This window comes from Melopsittacus undulatus, chromosome 1 (genome assembly GCF_012275295.1).
Source record: "Melopsittacus undulatus isolate bMelUnd1 chromosome 1, bMelUnd1.mat.Z, whole genome shotgun sequence".
Classification (NCBI taxonomy): Eukaryota; Metazoa; Chordata; class Aves; order Psittaciformes; family Psittaculidae; genus Melopsittacus; species Melopsittacus undulatus.
The window spans coordinates 4,283,128-4,308,719 of NC_047527.1; the positions used below are offsets into that span (position 1 = coordinate 4,283,128).

Here is a 25,592-nt window from a genome sequence, read left to right on the forward strand (position 1 = left end):
AATAAGGCTTCTTGCTCTCTGTTTCCCTTTATAACACTTATTTTCTCTATTACTTTATAAATGGCTCTGTGTTCCCCACAACTGTCTTCAGGCATTAAGCAAATCAGAATGTATATGCCTGCAGCTCTGCTAGAGATACGAACACAGAAGAGGTGTCACACATGCAGCGGGGCAGCAGTTCCTCCCCCGAGCTGCTAAAATTGGCATCTGCTAAAGTTAGCAGAGGTTTCATTGAGCTGCTGTTGCTTTATTGAAGTGGATGGGCGAGGGACTGGGGTTTTATAAGTGCCCTGGCATCAAGGGATGCATCCATGGTCCCAGCTGCTGGGAATCATCCTCCTCCTTTTGGGGCTGTGGGTACGAGACAGGGGGGATGCTGGTGAGTTGTTGGTGCTGTCACCAGCTTTGGAGGCAGCAGTGCCCATGATGCTCCTGCCCAGCTCCTGCCTGCGGTTGTGCTGGTGAAGTTAACCCAGAGATAATGCTTGTCAGTTACCAAAATCTCCTATTCCTACCCCTGTACAAGACTCATGCCAATCCCTTGGGTGCACACCTGGGGATGGTGCCCCTCTGTGGTTGAGTTAGGTGAAAGCTTCACTGGTGTGTCATAGAATCATAGGATGATTCTATGGTATAGGTTGGCAGGACCTTAAAGACCATTTAGTTCCAAACCCCCTCGTAGGGACACCTCACACTAAACCATGTCATCCAAGGCTTTGTCCAACCTGGCCTTGAACACTGCCAGGGATGGAGCATTTACCACTTCTCTGGGCAGCCTATTCTAGCACATCACCACCCTCACAGTAAAGAACTTCTTCCTTATATGTAATCTAAACTTCCCCTGTTTCAGTTTGAACCCATCACCCCTTGTCCTATCACTACAGTCCCTAATGAATAGTCCCTCTCCAGCATCCTCGTAGCCCCCTTCAGACACTGGAAGCTGCTCTGAGGTCTCCACACAGCCTTCTCTTCTCCAGGCTGAACAGCCCCAATGTTCTCAGTCTGTCTCCATACAGGAGGTCCTCCAGCCCCTGATCATCCTCGTGGCCTCCTCTGGCCATCCATCCCAATGCAGATCACTGCAGTCCTGCAGACTTGCAGAGGCTCAGCCAGGGAAGATGTGAGTCCAGCTTCATGGGAAATGCCAGTCAGTGTTTCCAAACCTTCATGGAAGCCTCTTGGTGAGGTCCCCAAAGTCCTTCAGGTGCCACCATTGGGTGGAGCAAATGCAACACATGAGTAGAGCTCAAGGGAAGTTCTACTGTGCTTCTAGTAAATGCCTGCGCAGGGCGTGCTAATGACAGTGGAGCGGATGTACTCCATCTGATGAAGGACACTTACTGTAGGTCTGGAAACAGGGTGGGAAGTGTTTATCATTAAGCTAATAGAAGCAAGTGCCAGGGAAATTCCCACCTGGGAACGTGCAGTGGAATTTCTCACCATCCCTTGGTGTTTAATTACAGCATTCATTTAGCAGCCCTTGGCTGTCTGTCCCAGTCCCTGTGCTGCCCATAGGGCCATGCCAGTACTGCTCCTGTTTGCAGGAAACAGACTGGGAATGCATCAAGCTGGAAATGATCTCTTTTTGCTTCTTGTCTTGGTAAGAATTCTCCCAAAGTGAGATCAGCTCCTGGGTGCCTTCACCAATGTGGCTTTCAGCATCTCAATGCCCTCATGCCTTGTGCTTGACTTCGCACTGTAGTGGATGAGCCCCATGCCCTGTCTGTGCTCCCTTGGGCTGGACAGCAGTGGGACAGCCCATCCCTGGGCTGGTTTTGCTGTTGGTCGTCATGTGTGGTGCCAAATTCAAATTCTTTCTGAGACAGCAAAGCATCCTTTGTGCTGGCTGCTGAGTACTTCACGCACAGCGCCTATAGGGCACTGTGGACACATAGAATCATAGAATGGGTTGGGCTGGAAGGGACCTCCAAAGGTCATCCAATTCAGTCCACATGCACTGAGCAGGGACGTCTTCAATTAGATCAGGATGCCAAGAACCACATCCAGCCTGACCTTGAATGTCTCCAGGGATGGGGCATCCACCACCTCTCTGGACAACCTGTGCCAGTGTTTCACCACCCTCATTGTAAGGAATTTCTTCCTCACATCCAGCCTGAATCTCCCTGTTTTAGTTTAAAACCATCACTCCTCATCCTATCACTACAGGCCCTGCTAAAAAGTCTCTCCCCATCTTTCTTACAGGCCCCTTTTAAGTACTGAAAGGCTGCATTAAAGTCTAACAGAGTCTTCTCCAGGCTGAGCAGTAGTCTTGTTTTTCTGCTAAGGTAGTTAAAATAGCACAGATTTCCATGTAGAGCCAGGTATATCAACAGGAATGTGCCTATTTTGTTTCTTCTCCATACCACAGGTGTTTATAATAGAGGAGATGATAGAGCCCTAAATCATAGAGCCAGCTGGGTTGGAAAAGACCTTTAAGTTCATCAAGTCCAAACATTACCCCAGCACTGCCAAGGCCACCACTAAGCCATGTCACTGAGGTCCTCATCTACATGGTATCTGGATACTTCCATGGGTGGTGACTCCATCACTGCCCTGGGCAGCTTGTTCCAATGCCTGAGCACCCTCTCAGTGAATAAGTTGTTCCTAATCTCCTATCTGGTACAGCTTGAGGCCATTTCCTCTTGTCCTATCACTTGTTATTTGGGACAAGAGACCAACCCCCAGCAACCCACACCAGTTCTGGGTATTTTGCTCTCCTGCCATGTGTCTGTAGGTCTTCCTCAGTGCTGTGTTTTCTCTTTGCTGTAGTCTGGCTTTGTGGAAGCAGCAGGAAAAAGGAGAAAAATCCTCCCTGGGTGCCCATGGGACAGGATGCTGCCCAGCACTCTAACCACTGGCTATGATGCCCCATGGCATAGCTTTCTGAAGCCCACGACAGCAACTCCATCGCAGTTGAGATGCTTGGAGTATCACTGCATTGGAATGAGACTCTCTGGGTTTGCCTCTCTCATGTCTTGTGTGAGGGGCCTTGCACAGCAGCTTTGGGTTTTTCCTTGTTATTGGGGTTGCTTTTTCATTCACCTCTTCTGCCTTTCCCCCACTGAGAGATGTGCATCCCCAGAACCATTTACTATCATCGGTAACTGGCTGTTGGCTTCATCAGCAATGCTAAATTTGGGGTTGCAGCTTAATTCACCATGGGAAACTTGTTTGCTTTCAGCTTGATGAGAGCCTGCTCCAGCACAGCAAGGGTGGCCAGGAAATGCCACCCACACCAGGGTGTCAAAATGCTTCTGAAACCATCCTGGAGCAGGGAAACCAAGCAGAGCTGGAGCAGCTTGCGTGTCTCCAGGCCATTAAAGCTTACCCCTGGGGCTGGGGAGGATGTGGATGAAACCCCGCATCCTGCCTGTCCTGTCCCTGCTGGATCCGGCCGTAGGAGCTGAGGAAGTTTTCCTGCTTAGCAGGGTGGGGAGGCTTCAGATCTCAGCCTTTATTTCATTTTCAGGTGATAAAAGCCCAGCGTGTCTGAGCAGCCAGCACCTTCAAACGCTTCCCTTGCTGCAGGGAATTTGCATTTCCCTAAAGGTAGCACCAGCTCTATGCAAATATCTTGATGAAAGGAAGTCAAAGCCAGAGCATGCTCATGAGTAAGCGTTCCTGGGCATTTCTGGAGCAGTCAAGTGCTTTCTTGCAAACCTTCCAGTGTTCCATAGAATCACAAAATGGTTTGGGTGGGAAAGGACCTTCGGATTATCCAGTTCCAACCCCCTTCCATGGGCAGGGACACCTCACACTAAACCATGTTACCCAAGGCTCTGTCCAACCTGGCCTTGAACATTGCCAGGGATGGAGCATTCACTACCTCCCTGGGCAACCCATTTCAGTACCTCACCACCCTCACAGTAAAGAACTTCTTCCTTAGTTTTAACCTGATCTTCCCCTGTTTCAGTTTGAACCCATCACCCCTTGTCCTATTGCTGCAGTACCTCTCCAGTATCCCTGATGAAGATCCTTGATAAAGAGTCCCTCTCCAGCATCTTTGTAGCCCTTTTCAGTTACTGGAAGGCTGCTATGAGGTCTCCATGCAGCTTCTCTTCTCCAGGCTGAACAAATGCCAAGGCATTTGCTGGCATTTATAAAGCCACTGCCCGAAATCCTTCTCGTGAATGACAGGAATAGGATTCGATGCCTGTTCATCCTAGGTATCAAAGGCAGTTCATTTAAGTGAAAAGAAGCACTGGCATCTCTGCAGTTTGCCATCAATTCTTTTTTAGCCGGTTCTGCCTCAAACAGCATCCGGGAGCAGCCTTGGCATCCAGAGCATCACTGCGTGGCAGCTGAGGCTGTGATTTAAAACGTGCTCATCCGGAATGCCAGTAGTCTGCTTTGTGCTTCTGGTTTGCAGCCCAGAAGGAGACCGGCTTGATTGTAATGGGGGAGTCTATTTTTGCAGTCTGGGACCACTTCCCAGGCTGCAGCGTTTTAGGAGTCTGGTGTTAAGGCATTTTCAGCCCATTTTTGTAATGCTCAGAGAGTCCTTTTCCAGCATGGTGTTTAAATCCCTTGGTTAATCTTGAATCCAGCTTGGACAGCACTCGGTGAAGAGGCAAGCTGGGTGTAAGCCAGTGTGGATAGCGCTAGGAAAGGGCCACAGTGCCACCCTAGCCATTGGGGAGTCATAAAATGGACTGGGTTGGAAGGGACCTTTAAAGCTCATCCAGTCCAAATGCCTGCCATGGGCAGGGACACCTTCCACTAGAGCAGCTTGCTCCAAGCTCCATCCAAGCTGACTTGGAATGCGTCGAGGGATGGGGCAGCCACAGCTTCCCTAAGTAACCTGTGCCAGCACCTCAGCACTCTCCTCATAACAAACTCCCTCCATGTGTCCAGCTAAACCTATCCTCTTTCAGTTTAAAACCATTCCCCTTTGTCCTGTCCCTAGCAAAAAGTCTTTGTCTTATAAGCTCCATTTGTATATTGAAAGGATGCAACGTCCCCAGAACCTTCTCTAGACTGAACAACACCGATTCTCTAATCCTTTCTTCATAGCAGAGGGGCCCCAGCCCTCAGAGCATCTTTGTGGCCTTCTCTGTGCCCACTCCAAAGGATCCATGGGTCTGGCTTGTGATGGCAGCCCCAGAGCTGGAGCCAGGACTGCAGGTGGGGTCTCACCAGAGCAAAGGGAAGGAATCCCCTCCATCAAGATGCTGCTCATGCTCCTTTTGATGCAGCCCAGGATGAAATTGGTTTTCTGGGCTTGAGTGCACATTGCCAAGTCATATCCCATTTATCATCTGCCAGCATCACCAAGTCCTTCTCTGCAAGGTTGCTCTCATTGCATTCATAATACTGGGGATTGCCCTGTTCCACCTGCAGGACCTTGCACTTGGCCTTGTTGAACTTCATGATGCTCACATGGCCCCACTCATCAAGCCAATCAAAGTCCCTCTAGACGCAATCCCTTCCAGCTTATCAACCGCACCACTCAACGTGGCATTCCATCCCTTTGATCCTTTATTTGAAGGAAAACCACCTTTATTTGCTCTGCAAACCCACAGGCAGGGGACACGGCGCTGCCAGCTCAGTGTCCCTCGGTGATGGGGTTTGCGCAAGAGCAGCAGCAGCTCAGACCAGTTTGTCCCCGTTGCTGGGGACCAGTTTGTCCAGTGCAGTGGGGTAGGAGAGGGCACAGCATCAGGCCATGCCTGTAGTCCTGCATCCCAGACTGGCAGCTCGGAGGTACCCACCTTTGTCCCTAAAGCCTTGCCCCAATGTGTTGCTTTGCAGAGCAGCAGTCCCACTGCAGCCAGAGAGCTGTGCTATGGATCTTTGCTGGAGATAAGGAGGTGTATGGAAGGGGTTTGCAAGAAAACCTCTGGAGGACCTGGATTCAGTGGGATGAGCATGCCAGGGTTCTGCAGAATGCCTGGGCACTGTCAGACCCTGCAGCATCCCATGAAGGAAAAGGGATTCCCATCTCCCTGTGCTTGCTCTATGGCTTTTAGGTATCCTGGCTGCCACCCATTGTGTTTCCCCTGTTGTCTCTCTGTTGTTAGTAGCCCTCGAAAGCACTTGTTACCTGCATGCAGCATCTCTGTCCCATCCTGTCGCCATCCCCAGCATGCCATGGAGCACTATTTCAATGCTATCTGCAGGTCAAAATCCACCCCTTGGGTAGACTGAGTCCCCTGGAGCCCCTTTCTTTGTCAACAAGCATCCATCAAAGCCACCGCGGCCAGTTGGTGTTGGGGATTGAGCAAGACATCAGTGACACAGAAAGGGCTGCAGTGCCCTTTGGTCAGCGCTGCTGTTGGCTTGATGAAGAGGTAGGACCAGGCTGTTTAGGGACATCTCATGGGGATGCAGCCATTAAATGGGGAAACAGGTTTCCAAATAGATCTTGTGCTGCCCATGCTCCTGGTGCTTCTCCTGAAAGGAATTGCTCCTTCACACCACATTTTGCCATTCAGGCACTTGCCACAAGTATTAAATTTACTAAATTCATTAAATGTAAGTAAATTTAAATTCACTAAATTCATTAAATGCTGCAAGAAACCACAGGAAAAGATGAGATGTTCAGCCATAACAGAGATTTGGGATGGAAGAGTCACATAGCGGTGGCCGTCATCAGGAGGAGACCACTGCGGTCAGCTTGCCCTCCTTATGTGTGTTTTGGGGCAAGGAAAAGCTGCTTTGGGAGTTTTGTCTTTCCAAGAATGCTCTTGGACAAGGCTGGAAACCTGGAAATACCCCATCAGATAGAGAATTGCTGCTTTTTCCCCTGATTCCTCTGGCCAAAAAGAAATCCCTGAAGGATGTGGGGAACTGGCCCCTGGGATATGGGGTGCTTGACATCCCTGTACACTGGGCACTGGAGCGTGGGGACCAGTTGTCCCCAAACACCCAAGCCTTTCACCCCTCCTAATGAAGCCCCTCTGGGGCGCTCCCTCTGCAGATCTGGGATGCAGCCAGCCCAAAGCCTCCTATTGCTTTTCCCTATGGATCTGGCCTCTCTTCCACCTCCTTCTTTCTTCCTGACCCTCCTCCCCCTTTCCCTTCAAATCCAAGCCAGGAAAAGCCTCTGACGTCTGCACCCTGTGGCTGCTGGGGGAAGGCAGCAGAGGGGATATCCCGGATCATATAACCAGGATCTCACTGTCAATGGGGCTGCCCATGGGGTGGGAAGGGATGGGTGGGGGACTGGGTTTGGCTGGGGGCATCCTTGTCCCCCTGTGCTGAGCAATTGGTACCTTTTTGTGGGTTTTATGAGCTTTTTATGATGACTGACTGGGTACGGGACAAGAGGAAATGTCTTCTAGAGGGTTAGATTGGATATTAGGAACAATTCCTTCCCCAAAGGGTGCTCAGGCACTGGAACAGGCTGCCCAGGGCAGAGCTGGAGTCACCATCCCTGGACATGTTCAGATACCATGCAGATGAGGCCCTCAGTGCCATGGGTTAGTGGTGGCCTTGGCAGTGCTGGGGAATGGTTGGACTGGGTGATCTTAAAGATCTTTGCTGACCTGGTTGATTCTATGATTTCTATAACCTCATGCTTTGGAACCAAGGCAGAAATGCAGCTCCAGGGATGCTCCTTAGGCAAAATAAGAGATTATGCTCCTTTTTTGCATTTTTTAGACCTCAAATTCCAGCTGCTTGGAGGTTGCATTTGGGTGGAAACCCTGAAATTGCAGCTAAAGGGCCGTTCAATGTGTGCCTGGAGCATCTTGCATTTCCCCATGGGCAATGGACAGGAGAGGCAGCCCTGGGACCAGTGACCATCACAGGCATCCTTGCATCAGTACAGTGTCAATGTCCCATCAGGGTCATGGACCGCAACCACAGCAGGTGAGGGGGAAAACATTTCCAAAAGGGCTGTTTTAGGTACTTTCACGCTATGCCTCAGCCTCTCTTCAAAGAAAAAAGGTGCAAATAAGAGCTAAAAAGGGGTCACTCATGTTACCAGGGCCTCTGATGCATTCCCAGTTTCCACAGTGCTGGGAAGACTGCTTTTCACTTTATCTAACTGTCTTGCTGGCTCACCTTGCCCATTCCTCCCTCTTTACCATTATTCTAAATGCAAATCTCCACACCAACATCACCCCAGCATCTTTCCCTGCTCCCTAAATACCACCAAACTCCCTAAATCTGACTGGAGCTGTAAAACCAGGGGCAGTGCAGCTCTTTTCGGCACATTCACATGTGAGCCAGCATTTACCATGCACCAAAAGGGATGTGGAGGAAGATGCATGACCTGGTTTATCTTGCAGGTGCCTTTTGTTGTGTTGCCAATAGGACCCATCGCTCTCCCTCTGCACCTCTGCAATTGTAATCCTTGTTTTGCTTGGAAAACATCCCCTGCAGCAGAAGAAACACACAAGACAATAACCCCTTGAGGAAAAGCCAACAGCACTTCCCTGGCAGATGGTCCTTGGTGCTGCTCTGCTGCCTCCCCCATGGTTCCCAGCACAGCTTTTCCAGCGCATCCCATTCTGCTCACTCCAGCTCCGCACCTGGAGCAGGATATGCCGGTGGCTGCTTAAGCCTCTGCCCCCATATGCCGGCTCCTATGGGGTGTTGTGTTTCCGGCACTCTCCTCCCGGATCTTTCCCGTTTCCTTCCGTGCGGATGCAGCCAGAGGAAATCCCAACACATGGGCTTGTCTGTGGCTGGGTTCCGGATGCGGTCATGGGCTGGGGATGGCTCTTGTGTGCTGGTATCTGTCCTCCTTGGCAGTGGTGCTGGTGGTGGTGATGGTGACAGTGGTAGTGACACTGGTGGGTCCCCTTATGGGTGCAACCAAGCCTCCTAGTGCTCATTGTGCTCATACCTGGCAGTGGTAGTAGGTATGTGCAGAACTGATACATGGGACTACTCAGAAACTTCTGGTCTGTTTTCTACCCCTCTCCTCTGCTCCTGTGAGACCTCACTTTCAGCACTGGGTGCAGTTCTGGTGTCCTCAACATAAGAAGGACATAGAACAGTTGGAGCAGGTGCAGGGAAGGCCATGGGGATGATCAGGGGCTGGAGTACCTCCTGTATGGAGACAGGCTGAGAAAGTTGGGGCTGTTCAGCCTCCAGGCTGAAGAGAAGCTGAGTGCAGACCTCAGAGCAGGTTCCAATATCTGAAGGGGGCTACAAGGATGCTGGAGAGGGACTCTTCATCAGGGGCTGTAGTGACAGGACAAGGGGTGATGGGTTCAAACTGAAACAGGGGAAGTTTATACTGGTTATAAGGAGGAAGTTCTTTCCTGTGAGGGTGCCCAGAGAAGCTGTGGCTGCCCCATCCCAGGCAGTGTTCAAGGCCAGGTTGGACACAGGGGCTTGGAGCAACCTGGTCCAGTGGAAGGTGTCCCTGCCCATGGCAGGGGATTAGAACTGGATGATCCTTTCCAACCTGAACCATTCTATGCTTCTGTGATTCAGGGTAATAGAAATGCATGATGCAGAGGTGGGATTGAGAGCAGGCAGAGCAGAACTTGATCAGCCATAAGGGGGGAAAGGGCTGGTTGGTGTCTTGCTCTGTCAGCTGAAAGCAGGAGAGAGGTCAAGCACACGTAACACAGATGACTGTTCTGTTAGATTATTCTGAAGGTGAACTTTGAATGTGAGATGTGCTCACTCAGGAGACAGCTATATTTATATAGGGGTCAGGTACATATTGTTTGGGTGAGTAAGAGCCTTTGTTCCGAATCCTGCTGCTGAAGCCCACGTGGAGCTTTGGCTCTGCAGAGCTTCCTTTTCCTTTGTTGCTGTGTATAGGAAAGCCTGACTTCACCAGCTGCATCCCGCTAGCCTGAGGACCAGCAGCAGCAGCCATCAGATCTGCCCACCTCTCCAGCCAACCCCTTTCATTGACTGCAGTGAAGACCTGGCCTTTAAGCAACCTGGTCTAGTGGGAGGTTGGAACTAGATGCACTTTAAGGTCCCTTCCAACCCAAACCATTCTATGATTCCATGATTTATTTTGCCATCAAGGTGCTGGGAGGAAAAGCAGCTTAATCTCTGCTGTTGTAGGCTCTGTTGCTTGTCAAAGCCAAGGTATGTGCAATGATGCTGCCACGCTGCAAAGGAATACTTAGGAGAGTCCCATGATCCCCTCCACTTTGGGGTGTAGAAAGGGTTGTAATAGCTTGGTCCCCATCCCCTTCATAGTGTTCTTGCCGCACCAAAGTGCATTCACCCTGGATCCTTGTTGGGCTCTTGGCTGCAAAACTTCTTGTGGAAGACCCAGAGACTTCCACAATCATGGAAGCATCACTGTGGCTCACATGGTGTGTGTGTCTTTGGGGGCTTTGCAAGGAAGAAGCCCCTGTATCATATTCATACTTAGGGAGATTCAAAGGCAAGCGTTGCTGGTGAAGCTTTGAGTCAAGCTTGCAGTGATGGGTGCATTGTGGTGAGGTGGTTCCCATCCCTCCCTATCCTTCAGTATGGCAGGTTATTAATGTTAGCAGAAATAGGCCTTTTCCCGTTCTGCCATGGTTAATATGGTGATCGCAGCCTGTGGCACTAGGGATGATTTGTGATTGAATATCCATTAGGGATTTATGGGCTTCGGGGCTGGATTGCCGGGATGTGCATTACCAGAATACTTCAGATGCATCCACTGGAGAAGGGACCATGTGGGAAAGGAGCACTCACTGTTCTCGTACGCAGGCGGTTCCCACTGAGCCTCCGTTAACTGGCAGCCAGCACATCCAAGCCGTAAAACATTATATGGGATGCAGAGTGCCAATGGAGCAGGAACTGTGTGCTGGATGATGGTGGGGAGCAAACCACCGCTCCTGGTGTGTGATGCTGGTAGGTTTGAGCTTGGTTGGAGGGGGAAAAGGTGTTTTTTGCTGCTTTTCCTTGTGTCCTGCAAGCATCTCTCATACTAGTGCATCGAGGCCGAAGGGGCAGAAGGCAAGATGTTGTTGAACACAGCAGAAGCTGAAAGAGCCAAGAGCTGAGCTCTCCCATCCCTTTGGAGGGTTTTGACCTCCTTTTTACTTAAAGTGAATGAATAAGGAAGGAAGCAGCCTGCTGAGGGGGTTGCCAGCTGGTTTTTCTTGGGAATCATTCACTCACCAGGTTGTTGGCTCCTTTTGTGGCTGTGCTGACCCACAGCTCAGTGGCTGGAGCTATAGGAGCCACACAGCCAAAACCAGCCCCAAATTGCCCTCAAGAAATGGCATTTTTTACCCAGCCATGGTGAGCTTATCTCAGGGGAGAGCAGACGTTGCAAGGGAAGTGGTGATGGGTGGGAATGTCAGTGGAAAAGCACAGCGAGTTCCGGGAGAACAGGTTTTCCATCCCATCTTACAGGAGCATTGCAAGCTTTGAGATCCTGGCTTCTGTGGTCCAAATGGGGAGGGTGAGCTGCTCCAGAGGGTTCAGCATTGCTCTGAATGAGACAGCTCCCACCTCATTCCCATCCCTCAGCCACGCTTCCAGTCTCCATCAGCTGCTAAATGTGATCTTCTCAATAAGGACTCGAAAACCACCCCTGGGATGTCCCATCTGTCCCCTACATCCCAGGCTGAGTTTGAGTTTTGCAGGGCTCTGGGATAGTGTTACCCACTAAAACAGTCGGGAGTGATGGGATGTGATTGACAAGGGGGTTCAGTGCAACTGAGGGGGCAGAGACATGCAAGGTCTGCATAGGAGGTGAGGTGGGTTCAGTGCTGAGATCCCCTTCAGTTTTGGCCCTTTCCAAGCTCCAGTCCCCTCTAAGCTCCTGTCCAAAAGTCCAGCTGTAAACCCATGGGCACAGAGATGCTCTGTGCACTGGAGCATCACCAGGGCTCACACATGCTCCCAATAGTAGATAATTACTGTGTTGCCAGCAGGGAAGTCGATGATTTAAACATCCACACTGGACACATTGAGGAGAGCAGCCCTGCTTCCCCCTGCCACCTCCCCTGGCTTTATTCCCCTTTGCTATTTCATCTTTTGCTATTGATGTTTTCGTTTCACTTGTGAAGCAGGAGCTGTCAAGCAGGTTGTAAATGATGCTCAGGCAGGTTGTAAATGATGCTCGAGCAGGTTGTATGTGATGCTCAAGCAGGTTGTATATGATACTCAAGCAGGTTGCAAATGATGCTCAGGCATGGAGCAGCCCAGCAACAGCACCCAGGCAGTGTGATGAGCTGGTCGGTACTCAGCACACCTCCCTGCTGCCACCGGGTCTCATTGCATCAAGCTAAAACAGCCCAGAGGAGAATGTTTCTGGGTGCCAGGGCACCAGGAGGAGAGGCGAAGGGGGTTCATGCTGGCCTGGCTCGGGTTACTTATGTGCTTATGGTCTATTTTGAGGCTCTGTCCACATGGCATTAAGCAGCCGCTGACCCAGGGAAAGGACCAGCTTCAAAACAAGAGTCTGGTATGTAACGACCCAGGGAAGCACCGTGTTTCCCTTGGTTCCGAGCAGAGCTGCAGCACACTTATCCCCCCTCTGGGCCCATCCTCTCTTGGCTTGTGCCGTTCCCACCGTGAGAATTGACTTTCTTACTTAATTCTTCCCATTGGGAAGAATTGGAGGCAAAGATGCCCCAGGATGTGAGGATGCAGTACTTCATAGGGAGCGATGTGCCGGTGGTGATGGGGATGCGGATGAGCAAGCAGGGAGACACATCCATCACCAGTGCTGGCAAAACTGCTCACCAGCCTCCCCCTCCTCTGCTCCCCCCCTCCCCAAGAAAGCTCATTTGCAGGCAGCTTAGTTTGCCTAAGAGCATTAGAGGTGCATTTGGTGGACATTAGCCGCTCGAGCAGCACCAGGAGCATGTGGCCGATTAGCACTGCATTGGGGGCAGGAATACTTGCTGTGCATTTCAGCAATGCAAAGGTGAGGTCTGGGGGGATAGGATGGGTGCCAGGGGGGTCAGCTCGCATGGTTTGGGACCTTTAATACACCATTGGGTGCTGACTTTGGATGGCATGAGAGTAAGCCATGTGCTTTTCCTTTTTGGAGGGGAAATATGTGTTGTCCCCTTGGCTTTCCACTGCCACTTCAGCTTTCAGATGGTATTTCAGCTTTGAATACCATCACACTCTATAATCTATAGACTTCAGCAAAGATGAGGATGCTCAGGGATGCTCATATGGGATGTGGGTGCCGGTACACTTAGAGTCACCGTATCCTTCTGCATACCAGTGATGGGGTTCTTGGAGCAAGCCTGTGAAGAACACCCTCACCATCGCATTTCCCTTTCCCTCCCTTACAGCCTCGCTGTCCGCTGGGATTGATGGAGGTGCTGAGGAGCAGCTCTGAGCCCCGCAGCCCCCACCAGCTCGCCCCATAAAGCAGCGCCCGGCCGCCTCGCTTCGTCTCCCCCAGCATCCCGACCCTCCGACTCAACCATTCAAGGCTCCTGTGCATGGATCGCCCCAGCGAGGCGCCGCTGCCGGACGCCGCCGACGCCGCCCCGTAGGCTCCCGGCCCCCCGTGCCACCCCCAAGTACTCCACATACCCCGATGGGGTAACGTGACGGGGGTCACCCTCCCGCCACCTCCAACACCCCCCATATGCAGAGGCCTTTCTAGAGCGCCCGGGAGCGCGCGGCAGCCGCTCGCCGTCGCACACGCACCGAGGACGCCGACACTACAGCAAAGGGATTCTTGGTTTTGGTTTGGTTTTGGGTTTTCCTTTTAATTATTATTATTATTATCATTAATATTATTTTTTGCCCGTCTGGCTTTTCCCCCCTTCCCACCCCGGGGAGCTTGCGGTGTGGTTGAGGAAGCCAGCGCGCTCCCAAGAGCTGGGATTATTTGCACAACGTCTGTATATTGAGTTCTCGATCCTGTTTTGGGGTTATTTTTGAAGTGCAGAGGGGTCATCGGGGCTTTTTTGTTCCCCCCCACCCTCCACACCACGCTTTCTCTTGGGTTTTTTGCCCCCACCACCATCAGCATCACCTCACCCTCCTCCTGTCCCAGCATGGCTCGGATGAACCGCCCTGCGCCGGTGGAGGTCTGCTACAAAAACATGAGGTTCCTCATCACACACAACCCCACCAACGCCACGCTCAACACCTTCTTGGAGGTAAGGGGAGGAGGATGGAAGTGGGGGACTGGGGCCCTGCTGTGTGTTTTGGGACTAAAACCCGATATTGAGATGCAACAGGGATTAACCCTGTGTAGGAGGCAGCAGCACATCCGCTTTGGTACCATGGGCTCTGGTAGCATCCCAGGATGGTGGGTCCAGTCACCACTGGGGGTAGGATCTTTTGGAGGACCCCAAGTGGGGTGTATGGACGTGGTAGAGATGAAGTAGTTTCCCCATTCCTGCTGCATCCTCTGCCAGCTCCACCACATCACATCAAGGGTCTTTGCTATGATGTGTAAGGATGCACACAACCTCCCCTTCATCTCCTGGCACCTCAGTAAGGACTTCTTATCCCAAATATCTCAATGTCTTTCAATGCCCATAGTGTTTTGGGTGGTTTAGAAGGACCTGGAGGGCTCAATGCTGCATGAGACAGTGATGGTGCCCTGCCTGGAAGCACTGGCTGCAGCAGGGAGATAAAGGGGAAATAGTGGGTGCATATCCATGGTCCAAGGTAAAAGGCTTCAACTTGCTCTTCTTATCAATGCCTGGAGGAAACACCATGTCCTGCAGGCTCAGTCAAGCCAGCACAAGCAGCTTCTGCTCATGAGGAGTCATTTTGGAATGCTGTGTATTCCCGGGGGGAACCTGAGGCTGCACATGCGCCTGGTGAAGTATTTTTGCCTTAGACCTAAACCACATTGATTTCCAGTGTGCTGGCACCAGTGGCATCCTCTGAGTTCAAGGAAACCCCCTCAATGCACACCCAAAACCCCACATGTGAGCACCACCAGCTCAAAGAGCTGCAGGAAGGTGGTTGCAGTCTGGGGACAGCCACCACATACCCTGCACACTGTACAAGACAATGGGGACACCACCAGTGGGAATGGGGGGAAATTCCCTTCCCTCCAGCCTGGTGGATTTTAGGCTGAGCTCCTGAGCATGTGGGGCTTGGTCTGGCAAATGCATGTGGGGAATGAAGGAGATGGATCACTGAAGGGGATGATCTCACATGTGCCTGGTGAGGCCGGTGTGCCAGCACGTAATCCAGGGGCAATCCTTGCAGCGGGTGACAAGCCAGGCTGGAAGCAGCCCAAATCCCACGCCCCAACCTGCAGTGTGTTGGAATGATGATGGGATATGGCAGTGAGGATGAGAAGGAGCCCCTGAGCAGTGTGCAAGGTGCTGAATGTAGTTGGTGGGATGCACTACGACCCCCCCCAGCCACCTCCATGCATTCTGCAGCAGGAGTTGCCACCTCCCTGGGCACAAATGGTTTCTCTTTTGGGGGACTTGAGCCTGTATCAGGGATGTTTCTTTGCATGCAGTGTAAAGGCCTTGGTGGTGTGGCTATCAGGGCTTACAAATAGATATCCCTGTTGGCACTCATGACTCCAAGGAGTTGTGAAGGTGTTGAGTGAAGATCCTACATGGATTTGGTGCCCTGAGATTTCATGTTTCCTTGTGTTTCCCAGGCTGGATGGATCATGGTGGGGGTTGTTGCTTAGTGTCCAGAGATGGGGCATGGTGCTGTTGTATTACAGGGACTGTGGTGGTCCTGTGGTGACAGCAGGAGTTTGGATGTATTTGGGTAAACTGGGGTGCAACTGGCAGGGTTTTTAGATCCCTCTTTCTCCTTCCCTCCCAAGGACCTGAAGAAATACGGTGCCACCACGGTTGTGCGAGTGTGCGAAGTGACTTATGACAAGACACCCCTGGAGAAGGATGGCATCACCGTCATGGTAGGTGGGCAGCAGGATAGGTGCAGGGTGGGTTGCTTTTAAATACCCCCATCCCTCCTGTCTGCCAACACCCTGCATGTCACGCAGACCAAAGCAGCATCGCGCTTAGCCAGGAGGAGGGTTTGCAGCCCAAATTCATCCTCGGGGCAACGCAGATGAGCTCTGAGATGGGGCTGGTGCTATAGAAAAAGCAGGCGCTGCCTACACACCGAAACTGTGACTCATGTGGCTGAGTCGGCAGCTGCCTCCCCTGCCTGTCGCTCGGGCTCTAAAGCATCCAGGGGGTGAGAGCGCCTGATCCCACGTGGAAGCTGCGCATGGTTCCTGTTACCCGCAGTGTTGTCTTACCCAGGGTGGGGTGTGTGGGCTTTTTGCTCTTCCAGCAGCTCAGGGGGATGAAAGGCAGCAAGCAGGGAAAGGCAAAGAGGCAGAGCAGGCAGCTGCCTGGGCTGCATCCCGGCTGATAAGTAATTGGAGATGATGTCAGGCATGGTTGCCCTGCCAAGGAGCTCAGCTCCAGCTGGAAAGGGAGGCTTTGCTCATTTAGGGAAGGGTTTGGAAGTGCCTTGTGTCTCCTGGGGTGGTCCTCTGTGCGTAGGCCCTCTCTCTATAGCTCTCTTTGTATAATGTATATCCTACAGAGATAGCTAGCTATAGCCTAGATCCTCTGGGATGTAATGTAGACACTAGATCCTGTGTCTCTCTAGATAGAGTTCCTTCAAATGCATAACTCTTCAGATATAAATGGTATCTCTGTAGGGTATATCTGACAGAGAAAGATAGCTGTATCCTACATATGGAATCTGTATGTAGGATATCATATCTGCTTACATGCACACCAAATTCTGCCTTTTATTCTGGAGTCCTCCAGTCTCTGTTTCTCTGTCTAGGTTATACATACCTCTCTAAATGTCTATATATAGAGATATCTATATCTAGGTTATTTTTATGGTAGGGAGATATCCATATCCTAGATACAGAAACTCTCTAAGACACTATGGAAACTATATAGCTTCTATATGAATTTCTGTAACTTTATATAGAAACTATATGAGTTATATAGAGAGATATCTATATCCCATATATCTATGGATAGATGTACCTATGCAGATAGATATCTCTACATATACCTATATCAAATATATAGACTATACATATATATCCTACCCCTTTCTTTGGGGAACAAGTTAGTTGAGGTCTGAGTCCGGTGAAGTGTGCCTCAGTGCCAGCATCCACAGCCATGGTGCTCACACATACAGTGGTCCCATCCTGGGTATGCTCCATGGTTGTTTTGGACACCTCTGTGTGCCACAGGAGATCCCAAACAATCTCTAGAGCTGATGGCAGCTACCAAGTTGTGCCAGATGCAGGTGATCCATGCCATGAGCATCTGCTTGGCAACACTTCCATCCAGCAGGTCAGAGATGGGGCAGAAAGTCTGTAGAACTAATATTGTATGGGTTTCACTGTAGGAAGGTTTATGGTGCAGGATGGATATACCAGTGGTGCTTAATATCCTCATCAGTGACACAGACAGTGGGATTGAGTGCACCCTCAGCAAGTTTGCAGATGACACCAAGCTGAGTGGTGTGGTCGATACTCTAGAGGGAAGGGATGCAATCCAAAGGGACCTGGACATGCTGGAAGAGGGAACCTCCATGTGAACCTCACGATATTCAACAAGGCCAAGTGCAAGGTTCTGTATGGGGGCCAGGGCAGTCCCCAGTATCAGTGGAGAGTGTGTGATAAATGCATTGAGAGCAGCCCTGCAGAGAAGGATTTGGGGGTACTGATGCATGAAAAATGGGATGTGAGCTGGCAGTGTATCTGTATCCAGTGTGCTCTGTATCCAGAGCAGCATGGAAAGGAGCATGACCAGCAGGTCAAGGGAGGTGATTCTCCCCATGTGCTATTCTGTACTGCGTTCAGCTCTGGGGTCCTCAGCACAGGGAAATCTGTTGTAGGAGGTCCAGAGGACAGAAATGATCAGAGGGCTGGAACACCTCTGCTATGAGGAAAGGCTGAGAGAGTTGGGGCTGTTCAGCCTGGAGACAAGAAGGTTCTGGAGAGAGCTCATTGCAGCCTTTCGGTATGGAAAGAGGGCTTACAGGAAAGATGGAGAAAGAGTTTTTAGCAGGGCCTGTAGGGACAGGACAAGGGGCAATGGTTTTGAACTGAAAAGAGGGTAGGTTTAGATTGGATATAAGGAAAAAAATTGTTATGAATGCTGAGGCACTGGCACAGGGTGCCCAGAGAAGCTGTGGCTGCCCCATCCCTGGCAGTGTTCAAGGCCAGGCTGGACACAGGGGCTTGGAGCAAGCTGCTCCAGTGGAAGGTGTCCCTGCCCATGGTAGGGGTAGGAACTGGATGAGTTTTAAGGTCCCTTCCAACCCAGACCAGTCTGGGATTTGACCATGTGTGGTATCAGTGTCACCCCTGCTGTGAACCCAGTGACCTGAGCTCATGGCTGAAGCAGTGCGTTCTGGGCACCATGGGGAGGAGATGTTCTTGCAGGACAGGCCATAGGCTGTGCAGGGTGGGCTGGCTCAAGCGTTAGGATACCCTGGAGCCCAGTGTGCTCCTTCCCTAGCACAGCCCAAGTGCAATCACATTACCTGTTCAAACACTTAAGTAGAGCAGCTTCTTTTGCCATCTGACCCCCAGGATGACTGCAGCTTAGTGACTCACTGCTCAAACACGAGGATTATGGCCCGTGCTTCCCTCCCACTGGGGCTCACCATGCTGTATACATTCCAAGTGATGCTGCCCTGCCTGTGTCCCTCTTTCCCACTGCTGCATAACCATTGGCCATGCTCCTCCTTCCAGACCCATTTGGGGAGAGAAATACACATTTTGGGAGAGCCTCGCAGCCTTGACTGGCTGCCAGTGCCCATGGGGTGAGACCATTCTTTCCCCAAAATGCTGCAGCAGTCACTGCAAAGGGGGGAACCCTTTTCCCCCATAGCAGAGCCCAAGGCTGGGGATGCTTAATGCAACACCCGTTGTACCCACATTATTGTAGGTGTTGAGTCCATACAGCTTGAGGATGATGCTCAAAAGGAGATGGGCTTTGTTTTCATGCCTTAAGAGCCCTTCCTGAATGATGCTGTTTAAATGGCTCTATTTGAGGGAACCTCCCTTCATTCCACTATAGGGCTGTGCTGGGGGATCCCCAGAACATCCTTTCATGACTTGTTTGTTCACTGTCCCTTCCACTTGTTGCAGATGCTGAATTTCAGCACAGCATCAGACCCTGAGATTTCAACCATCTCCAAACCACCTTTGCTCAAATATTCATAGAATCATAGAATGGTTTGGATTGGAAAGGACCTTAAAAACACCCAGTTCCAACCCCCTGCCATGGGCAGGGACACCTCACATTAAACCTTGTCACCCAAATTCCTACAAAGCGGCTCAGTGGCTCCCAAAGCTCAGTATGGTCACTGAATGGGAAGGAGGCAGCCAGTGGCCACCCTGGTCTACATAGGCAGGAGGACACGGGGACCATGTCACAGATCCCGTAGGCACACCTGGAGGCTGAACCTGTCCATAGGAGATGGGAGGACCCGAGACCTAGATTGAAAGGCATCAAACAGCATTGCCCTGAGTGAAAAGCTATCCCTGAGTTTTTCCCTCTTCCCTGACTTTTCCCTGCAGGATTGGCCATTCGATGATGGAGCTCCTCCTCCCAGCAAGATAGTGGAAGATTGGCTCAACTTGTTGAAGACCAAGTTCTGCGAAGACCCCGGCTGCTGCGTGGCTGTGCACTGTGTGGCTGGCCTGGGGCGGTGAGTCAGAGCCCAGCACCCCATATTGCACCTTCCCCATGAAAGGAGGGGAGGGAAAGCCATGTCCACTCGTCCTTCCCTTCCATAGTCCCCTCTGGAGCAGGGTTTTGCATGCAGTAAAACCTTAGTGGGAATAGGTGTTGATGGCAGAGTCTGCTGCCTGTGCTTCTCCTTGCACTGCCTATGGGCATGCACTCCTGGGCCCTGGGGTAGATACGGGTGGCTTGGTGCTGTCCTGCCATTGCTCTGTGTTCCTTTGTTCCTTGTTTGCCATCGCTGTTTTCCTTTTGCTAAGAGCTCATCATGGAAATACCTGCAAAATGCCTCCTGCTCCATCAGGGAACTCTGAGAGCTGCTGCATTATGTTACTCCCCCTGCTATAAGTCAGGTTTTGCATGTGCATTTGCATCCATATTTCCGGTCGATTTGACTCCAAAGTCCTCCTGCTCATTAGACAAGGAGCAAACAGCTGCCCCGTTATCCCAGAATGCTCCTTGGACCATTGCTTGAAGCCAAATGGCAAAAAGTGATGAACTGAAAGCCACCACTGCCCATAGCACCACTATTACAGCCCATGGCATGTCCCCTTGTGCCAGGATGGGATGTCACCCTCTGAGCTGCATGGCTGGGGAGTGACCACCACTGCCATTGCCTTTCAGTGCTCCTGTCCTCGTCGCACTGGCCTTGATTGAGAGCGGGATGAAGTATGAAGATGCCATCCAGTTCATCCGACAGTAAGTCAAGTGGTGTTTCGGTGTCAGGGGAGAAAGCAGCCGTTCTCTGAGGCAATGGAGAGATCTGGTGTGTCCAAGGGGCTTTGTAGGGTGCTGGGTTGCTGTCTGTAGAGTCATAGAATCAACTGGGTTGGAAAAGACCTTTAAGGTCATCAAGTCCACCTCAATGTCTCTCTTGTAGTGACGGGCCCAGAACTGAACCCAGGATTTGAGGTGGAGCCTCACAGTGCCCAGTGCAGGGGCACAATCACTGCCCTGACCCTGCTGCCACACTGGTGCTGATACAGGCCAGGATGCTGGTAGCTTCTTGGCTGCCTGGGCACAAGCTGCTCATGTTCAGCTCCATCAGCACCCCCAGGTCGTTTCCACCAGGCAGCTTTGCAGCTTATCTGCTGATGTAACCTGGAAAAGGAAAAGGGAGGTGCTGCCATCAAGCACCTTTGCATCAAGAGGCTGTAGCAGCAGCTGGGAGCATCCCTGAGGGGCTTTGCACCCTGCTTCTGGCAGCTACCCCAGTTTTCCTTCCCAGTTCTCCATATCCTGAGACTCAGAGGGTAGATGAGCAAGATGGGGTCAGTCCCTGTCTCCATCCCTGGAGGATGCACATAGCCACAGCTTCCAAAATCCATTCCCGCTCCAGACAGGGGGTTCAGCACCCAGCAAGGGTGGGTTTGGGATAGGGGGGGAATCTGCTGCCACCCCACTGACTGCACTGACCCCTCTGTCCCCGCAGGAAGCGCAGAGGAGCCATCAACAGCAAGCAGCTGACGTACTTGGAAAAATACCGACCAAAGCAGAGACTCCGATTTAAGGACCCTCATAACCACAAGAACAAATGCTGCATCATGTAACCTCAATGACCTCTTGCCAAAACCCGTGCACACAGACACCCGGGCGCTCACACACATCCCAACCCCTTCACCTCCTCGCCCAGCCCTGCGCATCCCCACACGCTGCCCCACTGCCAGGGCTGGGGTAGGGGGGTACATGGAGCACCACCAACGTGTGCCAGCACCCACAGCACCATCATCTTGGACCCCTGAAAAGGGCTGCTCTCTCCAGCTATAGCTCCAGGAGGGAGGGCAGCGCTGCCCTTTGTTTCTTGGCATTATCAGTGAGCTCATGATGGTTCTTCATCGCCTTCCTCCTCCCTTTCCCTTCCCATTGTACTTACAGGGATGGGTGAAGGGTGCTTGGTTTGGGGTGATGCAGGCAGACCAGTGCCAGCTGAGAAAGGATGGGGAGCAGGAGGGCTGGAGCACCCCCACCAAAACTCTTTCCCACCTCTTCCCTATAAATAAGGGCTGAAGCAGCAGGGACAGAGGTGGGGATGGCTCAATGACTGTGGGGAAGATGGTAGCAGGGAGAGATGAAGGGGGCTCAGCTTGGTGCCGGCCTTGTGGCCATGAGAAGGGATAAGCTAAGTCCTCCCCCTGCACCATTCCCATTCTCCTTTACCACTTCACCATCTCCCCATTACCTTGATGCCATCCAGGATGCTGCACATGGGGCTTGCTGCATGAGGTGACCATGGCAGGGCTGTAATGCACCCACTTTACCAGGGTGCAGGCTCAGCACTGATGCCCCCCAAAGTCTGGGTGCTCTTACAGCTTCCAGATTCAATGCACAGAGTGGTGGGTTCTCATCTGCCATGTCCCCACCACTGATCCATGGTGTGAGCCCCAATTCTGCCTGCAGTACCCATGGGGATGTTCCTCTTGGAGCACATCCGTGTCCTCCACCGCTGTGTTTGCTGGCCAAGGGGCTGTGCTGCAGCTTCCATGGGGGATTGTGGGTGCTTCTGGCAAGAGCACGTCACCAAACTTGGCTCCTGCCTTTCCCACAGCTCTAAATGGCACCCCAAACCCCCCCCCCAACCCTTGACACATGCCCTGGTGGGGTGGACTCAGAGCTGCCCCATAGCCCAGACATTAGACATCTCTTCCACTCTGCCTTTGAACGCTTGCAGCAGCTGGAGCAATGGGCACATAGGGGCAGGGGTGGGTTTTCTTTAATGAGGATAAGAAGAAATTTGCTAATTAAAGGTAAAAAAACCTGAAGAAAATAAGCTGTGTTCCACACGTCCTCTGGCCTTTCTTTCTCCCATCAGATCCATGGCACTGGGTCACCACTGGGTACCATCCACGGTCAACTGTGGCCCAATGGATGCTCTGGGTGTCCCTTGGGCTCACTGCTGCTCACCCCTCAGCTGTAGAGTATTGCCGTTTTGGGGACAAGGAGGGCTAGATACCCAGTGTCTTGTGGTTTTAGGCTGCCCAACTTGAGGTGCCTTCAGTGCCCTTTGTTGGGTATCTCCAAAGGTTTGTGTGCCTTCCACAACATAGGTTATCCAGAGACAATGGCTTCAGAGGGTTCATCTATTGGGATAAAGGGTGAGGAAGGCTGTTTAGACACCCACAGTACCTGCAAAAGGGTAGGGGATGTCTTTGTGCCACCACACATAGGCAGAGGAGGAGGCTGGAGCCATTCCCAGTATGATTCCTCCAAATGGGAATGAGTCCCACTCTACAGCAGGAATGGCCATCCAATGGGACATGTTGCTGAGTGAAGTGGGACCATAATGCATGGCTCCAGGGTTGTCATTCCACGCACCTTGGCCTGTCCAAACCTCCATACTGTGAGACACCCCTTGGTCCTTTGAGTTTCTCCTGCCCCATTCCAGACTGTTGAGTCCTGTGTCCCATGGGAAAGGCGGAAATGGTTGAAGGGTCTGCACTGGTTGGGAAGGGTGAGAGATTGTGCTGATAACACCCTGATCCTGTATTACAGCAGTTGTTAGGTGGTCACCACCCCTTCCTGCCTTGGTGTGTTCTGCTGCTACAATAGGTGCTTTGTCCACAGGGGCAATAGGAGGTGGCTTGGCAATGAGGTGGGAACAGCCCCAATCCCTGTTATCTGGGAGACTTCACAGTCCCATGTGCTTCCTGGTCACAACAGGCTGTGCCATGACTTGCAAAGAGTGAGGATAAAGCTTTGGGAGCAGTTGCTTTGCAGGCTTGGAGATGTTTCTGCCCTGATAAGAGATGTTTTCCTCATGCATGCTTATGGATCCATCACATAGCGAATGGTCCTGGGCTTCAGACATGATGCTTTTGAGTTGGGGTCAAGACAGGGACAGAGGAGCTTAAATTCAGCCTCCTTTGGCCATGGGGACTCTTCACCTCAGCTTGATGGGCTCGAACACAGAGGAGAGAGGAGGCTTTGCAGTGATCCTTCGCTTTATGTAGCATCAACCCAACCACCTTAAAAATGGGGCTTCCAGTTCTGGACCTGGTGCAATCCATGTGGCCAAATCCTGACCACCCCTGGCTGTCAGAGCAGCATCTTCATCCCCTTATGAATCACTGCAAAAAGAGAGGAAATAATGATGGTTTAATTGTCCTTTTTTCTCTTCTTTTAATGGGCATCTCCCCCTGTCTTGGAACTTGCTGTCACCTCCCAGGTATTAGCTCCTGGGTGTTTCAGCCTACAGATGGACGCAGAAACACTGACGATGGGTTTCCCAACCAGGTTTTGGGTTACAAAACCTCAAAGAGCCAAGTTCTGTCACTAAAATCATGGCACAGTTGGGGACGAGGGGAAGTTGGAGCTCAGTAGACACACGGCACCAGAGCAAGGCCTGGGTGGCCAATGGCTCATGGTTTGGGCTGGTTTTGGGGTCTCCTTGTGCTCTGATCCCCGTTTCTCCTCAGATGCCCAGATATTGAAAGGAGAGCCTTAAAAATCTGACTTACTTGCCCATTCTGTTATGGCTCCAGTTGTCTTCCTTGGGTCCTGGCACATGTCATTGGAGACAGACACACCATGGCTTTGCCTGCAAACCAGCCACCTTATCCTGCCCTTTTCTGCAGAAGCAAAGGCACAAACTGGGTATTATAGATACCTGCTTTCCTTCTCCATGGAAAGCTTCCATCTTTCCATAGGTCACAGGCTTCAGACTGGTAGCAGGAGATCCGGAGACCCAAGGGTGGCAAAGCAGAGATGCCCAATCCATCAAACCAAGGGCTTGTAGGCTCATTTAGGAATCATGGCTGAATCATGGCATAAATCTGAGCAGGAACTGATAGTTGTGTCCTCACCAGTGGCACCATGTGCGTTTCAGTTACAAGGCTCATGTGTCCCTTCTGTTCTCCCTGTTTGCCAATGGGATGGAGCAGGTGTTGGGAGCAGAGGGAAGGGAAGGCAATGGAAATGGCCAGCTCTTTATTTAACCAAGGTCTGGTGATGCTTATTTAGACTTCACATCTGTAAGTTCATAGAATGAGTCTTGCAATGAGGCTGATACTGCAGTGCTTGGGCTGAGAGCTTTGGGTGAGGAGCCTTTATGAGTAACATTACCCAAGGAAGCAGAGTCTTTATCTACAATAGAAAGAGTTGGGGTTGGTTTCATTTTGTCCCTGGGTTGGTTTGGTTTCCAATAGTCCCAGTGAGAAAAACTCCCAGGGAGTTCAGTGACTTCCATGCAGTTTCCAACCTCTTCCATCTCTGCTTCCAGCGGGCTGGGAAGGTGCAGTTTGCTGGTGGATTTCAATGGGATGCTGTCTGCTGGGAGGAAAATGCTGCTGCTTTCTTTGTGCAGGGTGTTGGGGGTCACGGGCTGGCTGTGGTCCTGCAGACATTCCTGGGAATGGGGGGGCATTCCAACGACGATCTCCCAGTGAACTCTCCACTTCCCTGCTGTGTCTTTCTGTGCAACAAAGAGCTGCATATTTTCCTTTCTAACTCCATGGGCAACCCTAGTAGTATATAGATTAAGCCCAGATGACTTATTTGGGGGGGGGGGGGTATTTTGTTTCTTCTGGTCTGAGCCATAGCTAAGTTATTATACCCAATGCTTTTTGTATCGGATGGCATCACTTTGAATATGCAGATGAGGTATAGGATCTTGACACTTTATAACCTTTTTAAGAAAGAAACTTGTCTGTTTACTTACATCTTGTGTAAAAAAAGGAGTAAAAACCAGCCCTGTATGCCTTTGAGTAATCACTTTTTGTTGTTGTTGTAATGAAATGATGGTGGTTACACTCCAGCAGCGAAATAAACAGCGTTCACTGTTTTGTACATCCCTGTGTGCTGCTAATGGGGGAGTTAACGTGGGGAGGCAAACTCTGGCCAAGGGATGGTAAAGGGATGCATGGAGGGGTGTGTTGGGGTCCTGCTGCTGCCCCTCAGCTGGAGACCTCAGCCCATATCCCAAATGTGTCATCCCATCCCAATGGTTGTCTTCCCATCCTGTCATCCCAGTCCCCTGTTCTGGGAGCTCCCAGGCTGACAATGGAGGTGGTTGGCAAGGGCTGGACCTATTGC

At 51.4% G+C, this 25,592-nt stretch overlaps 1 protein-coding gene across 1 annotated transcript in view; it reads left to right on the top strand.

The window, feature by feature from the left end:
• The window catches only part of PTP4A3 (protein tyrosine phosphatase 4A3), a 47,769-nt gene extending 22,423 nt beyond the window's left edge, over nucleotides 1-25,346 (top strand). Inside the window, exons 2-6 of the mRNA XM_034062713.1 lie at nucleotides 13,176-13,997; nucleotides 15,650-15,742; nucleotides 19,400-19,530; nucleotides 20,190-20,264; nucleotides 20,998-25,346. Coding sequence (XP_033918604.1) covers nucleotides 13,893-13,997; nucleotides 15,650-15,742; nucleotides 19,400-19,530; nucleotides 20,190-20,264; nucleotides 20,998-21,115 — 522 coding nt within the window. The 5' untranslated portion in view covers nucleotides 13,176-13,892 and the 3' untranslated portion in view covers nucleotides 21,116-25,346. The remainder of the gene's footprint in view (nucleotides 1-13,175; nucleotides 13,998-15,649; nucleotides 15,743-19,399; nucleotides 19,531-20,189; nucleotides 20,265-20,997) is intronic.
• The last annotated feature ends 246 nt before the right edge of the window (nucleotides 25,347-25,592 follow it).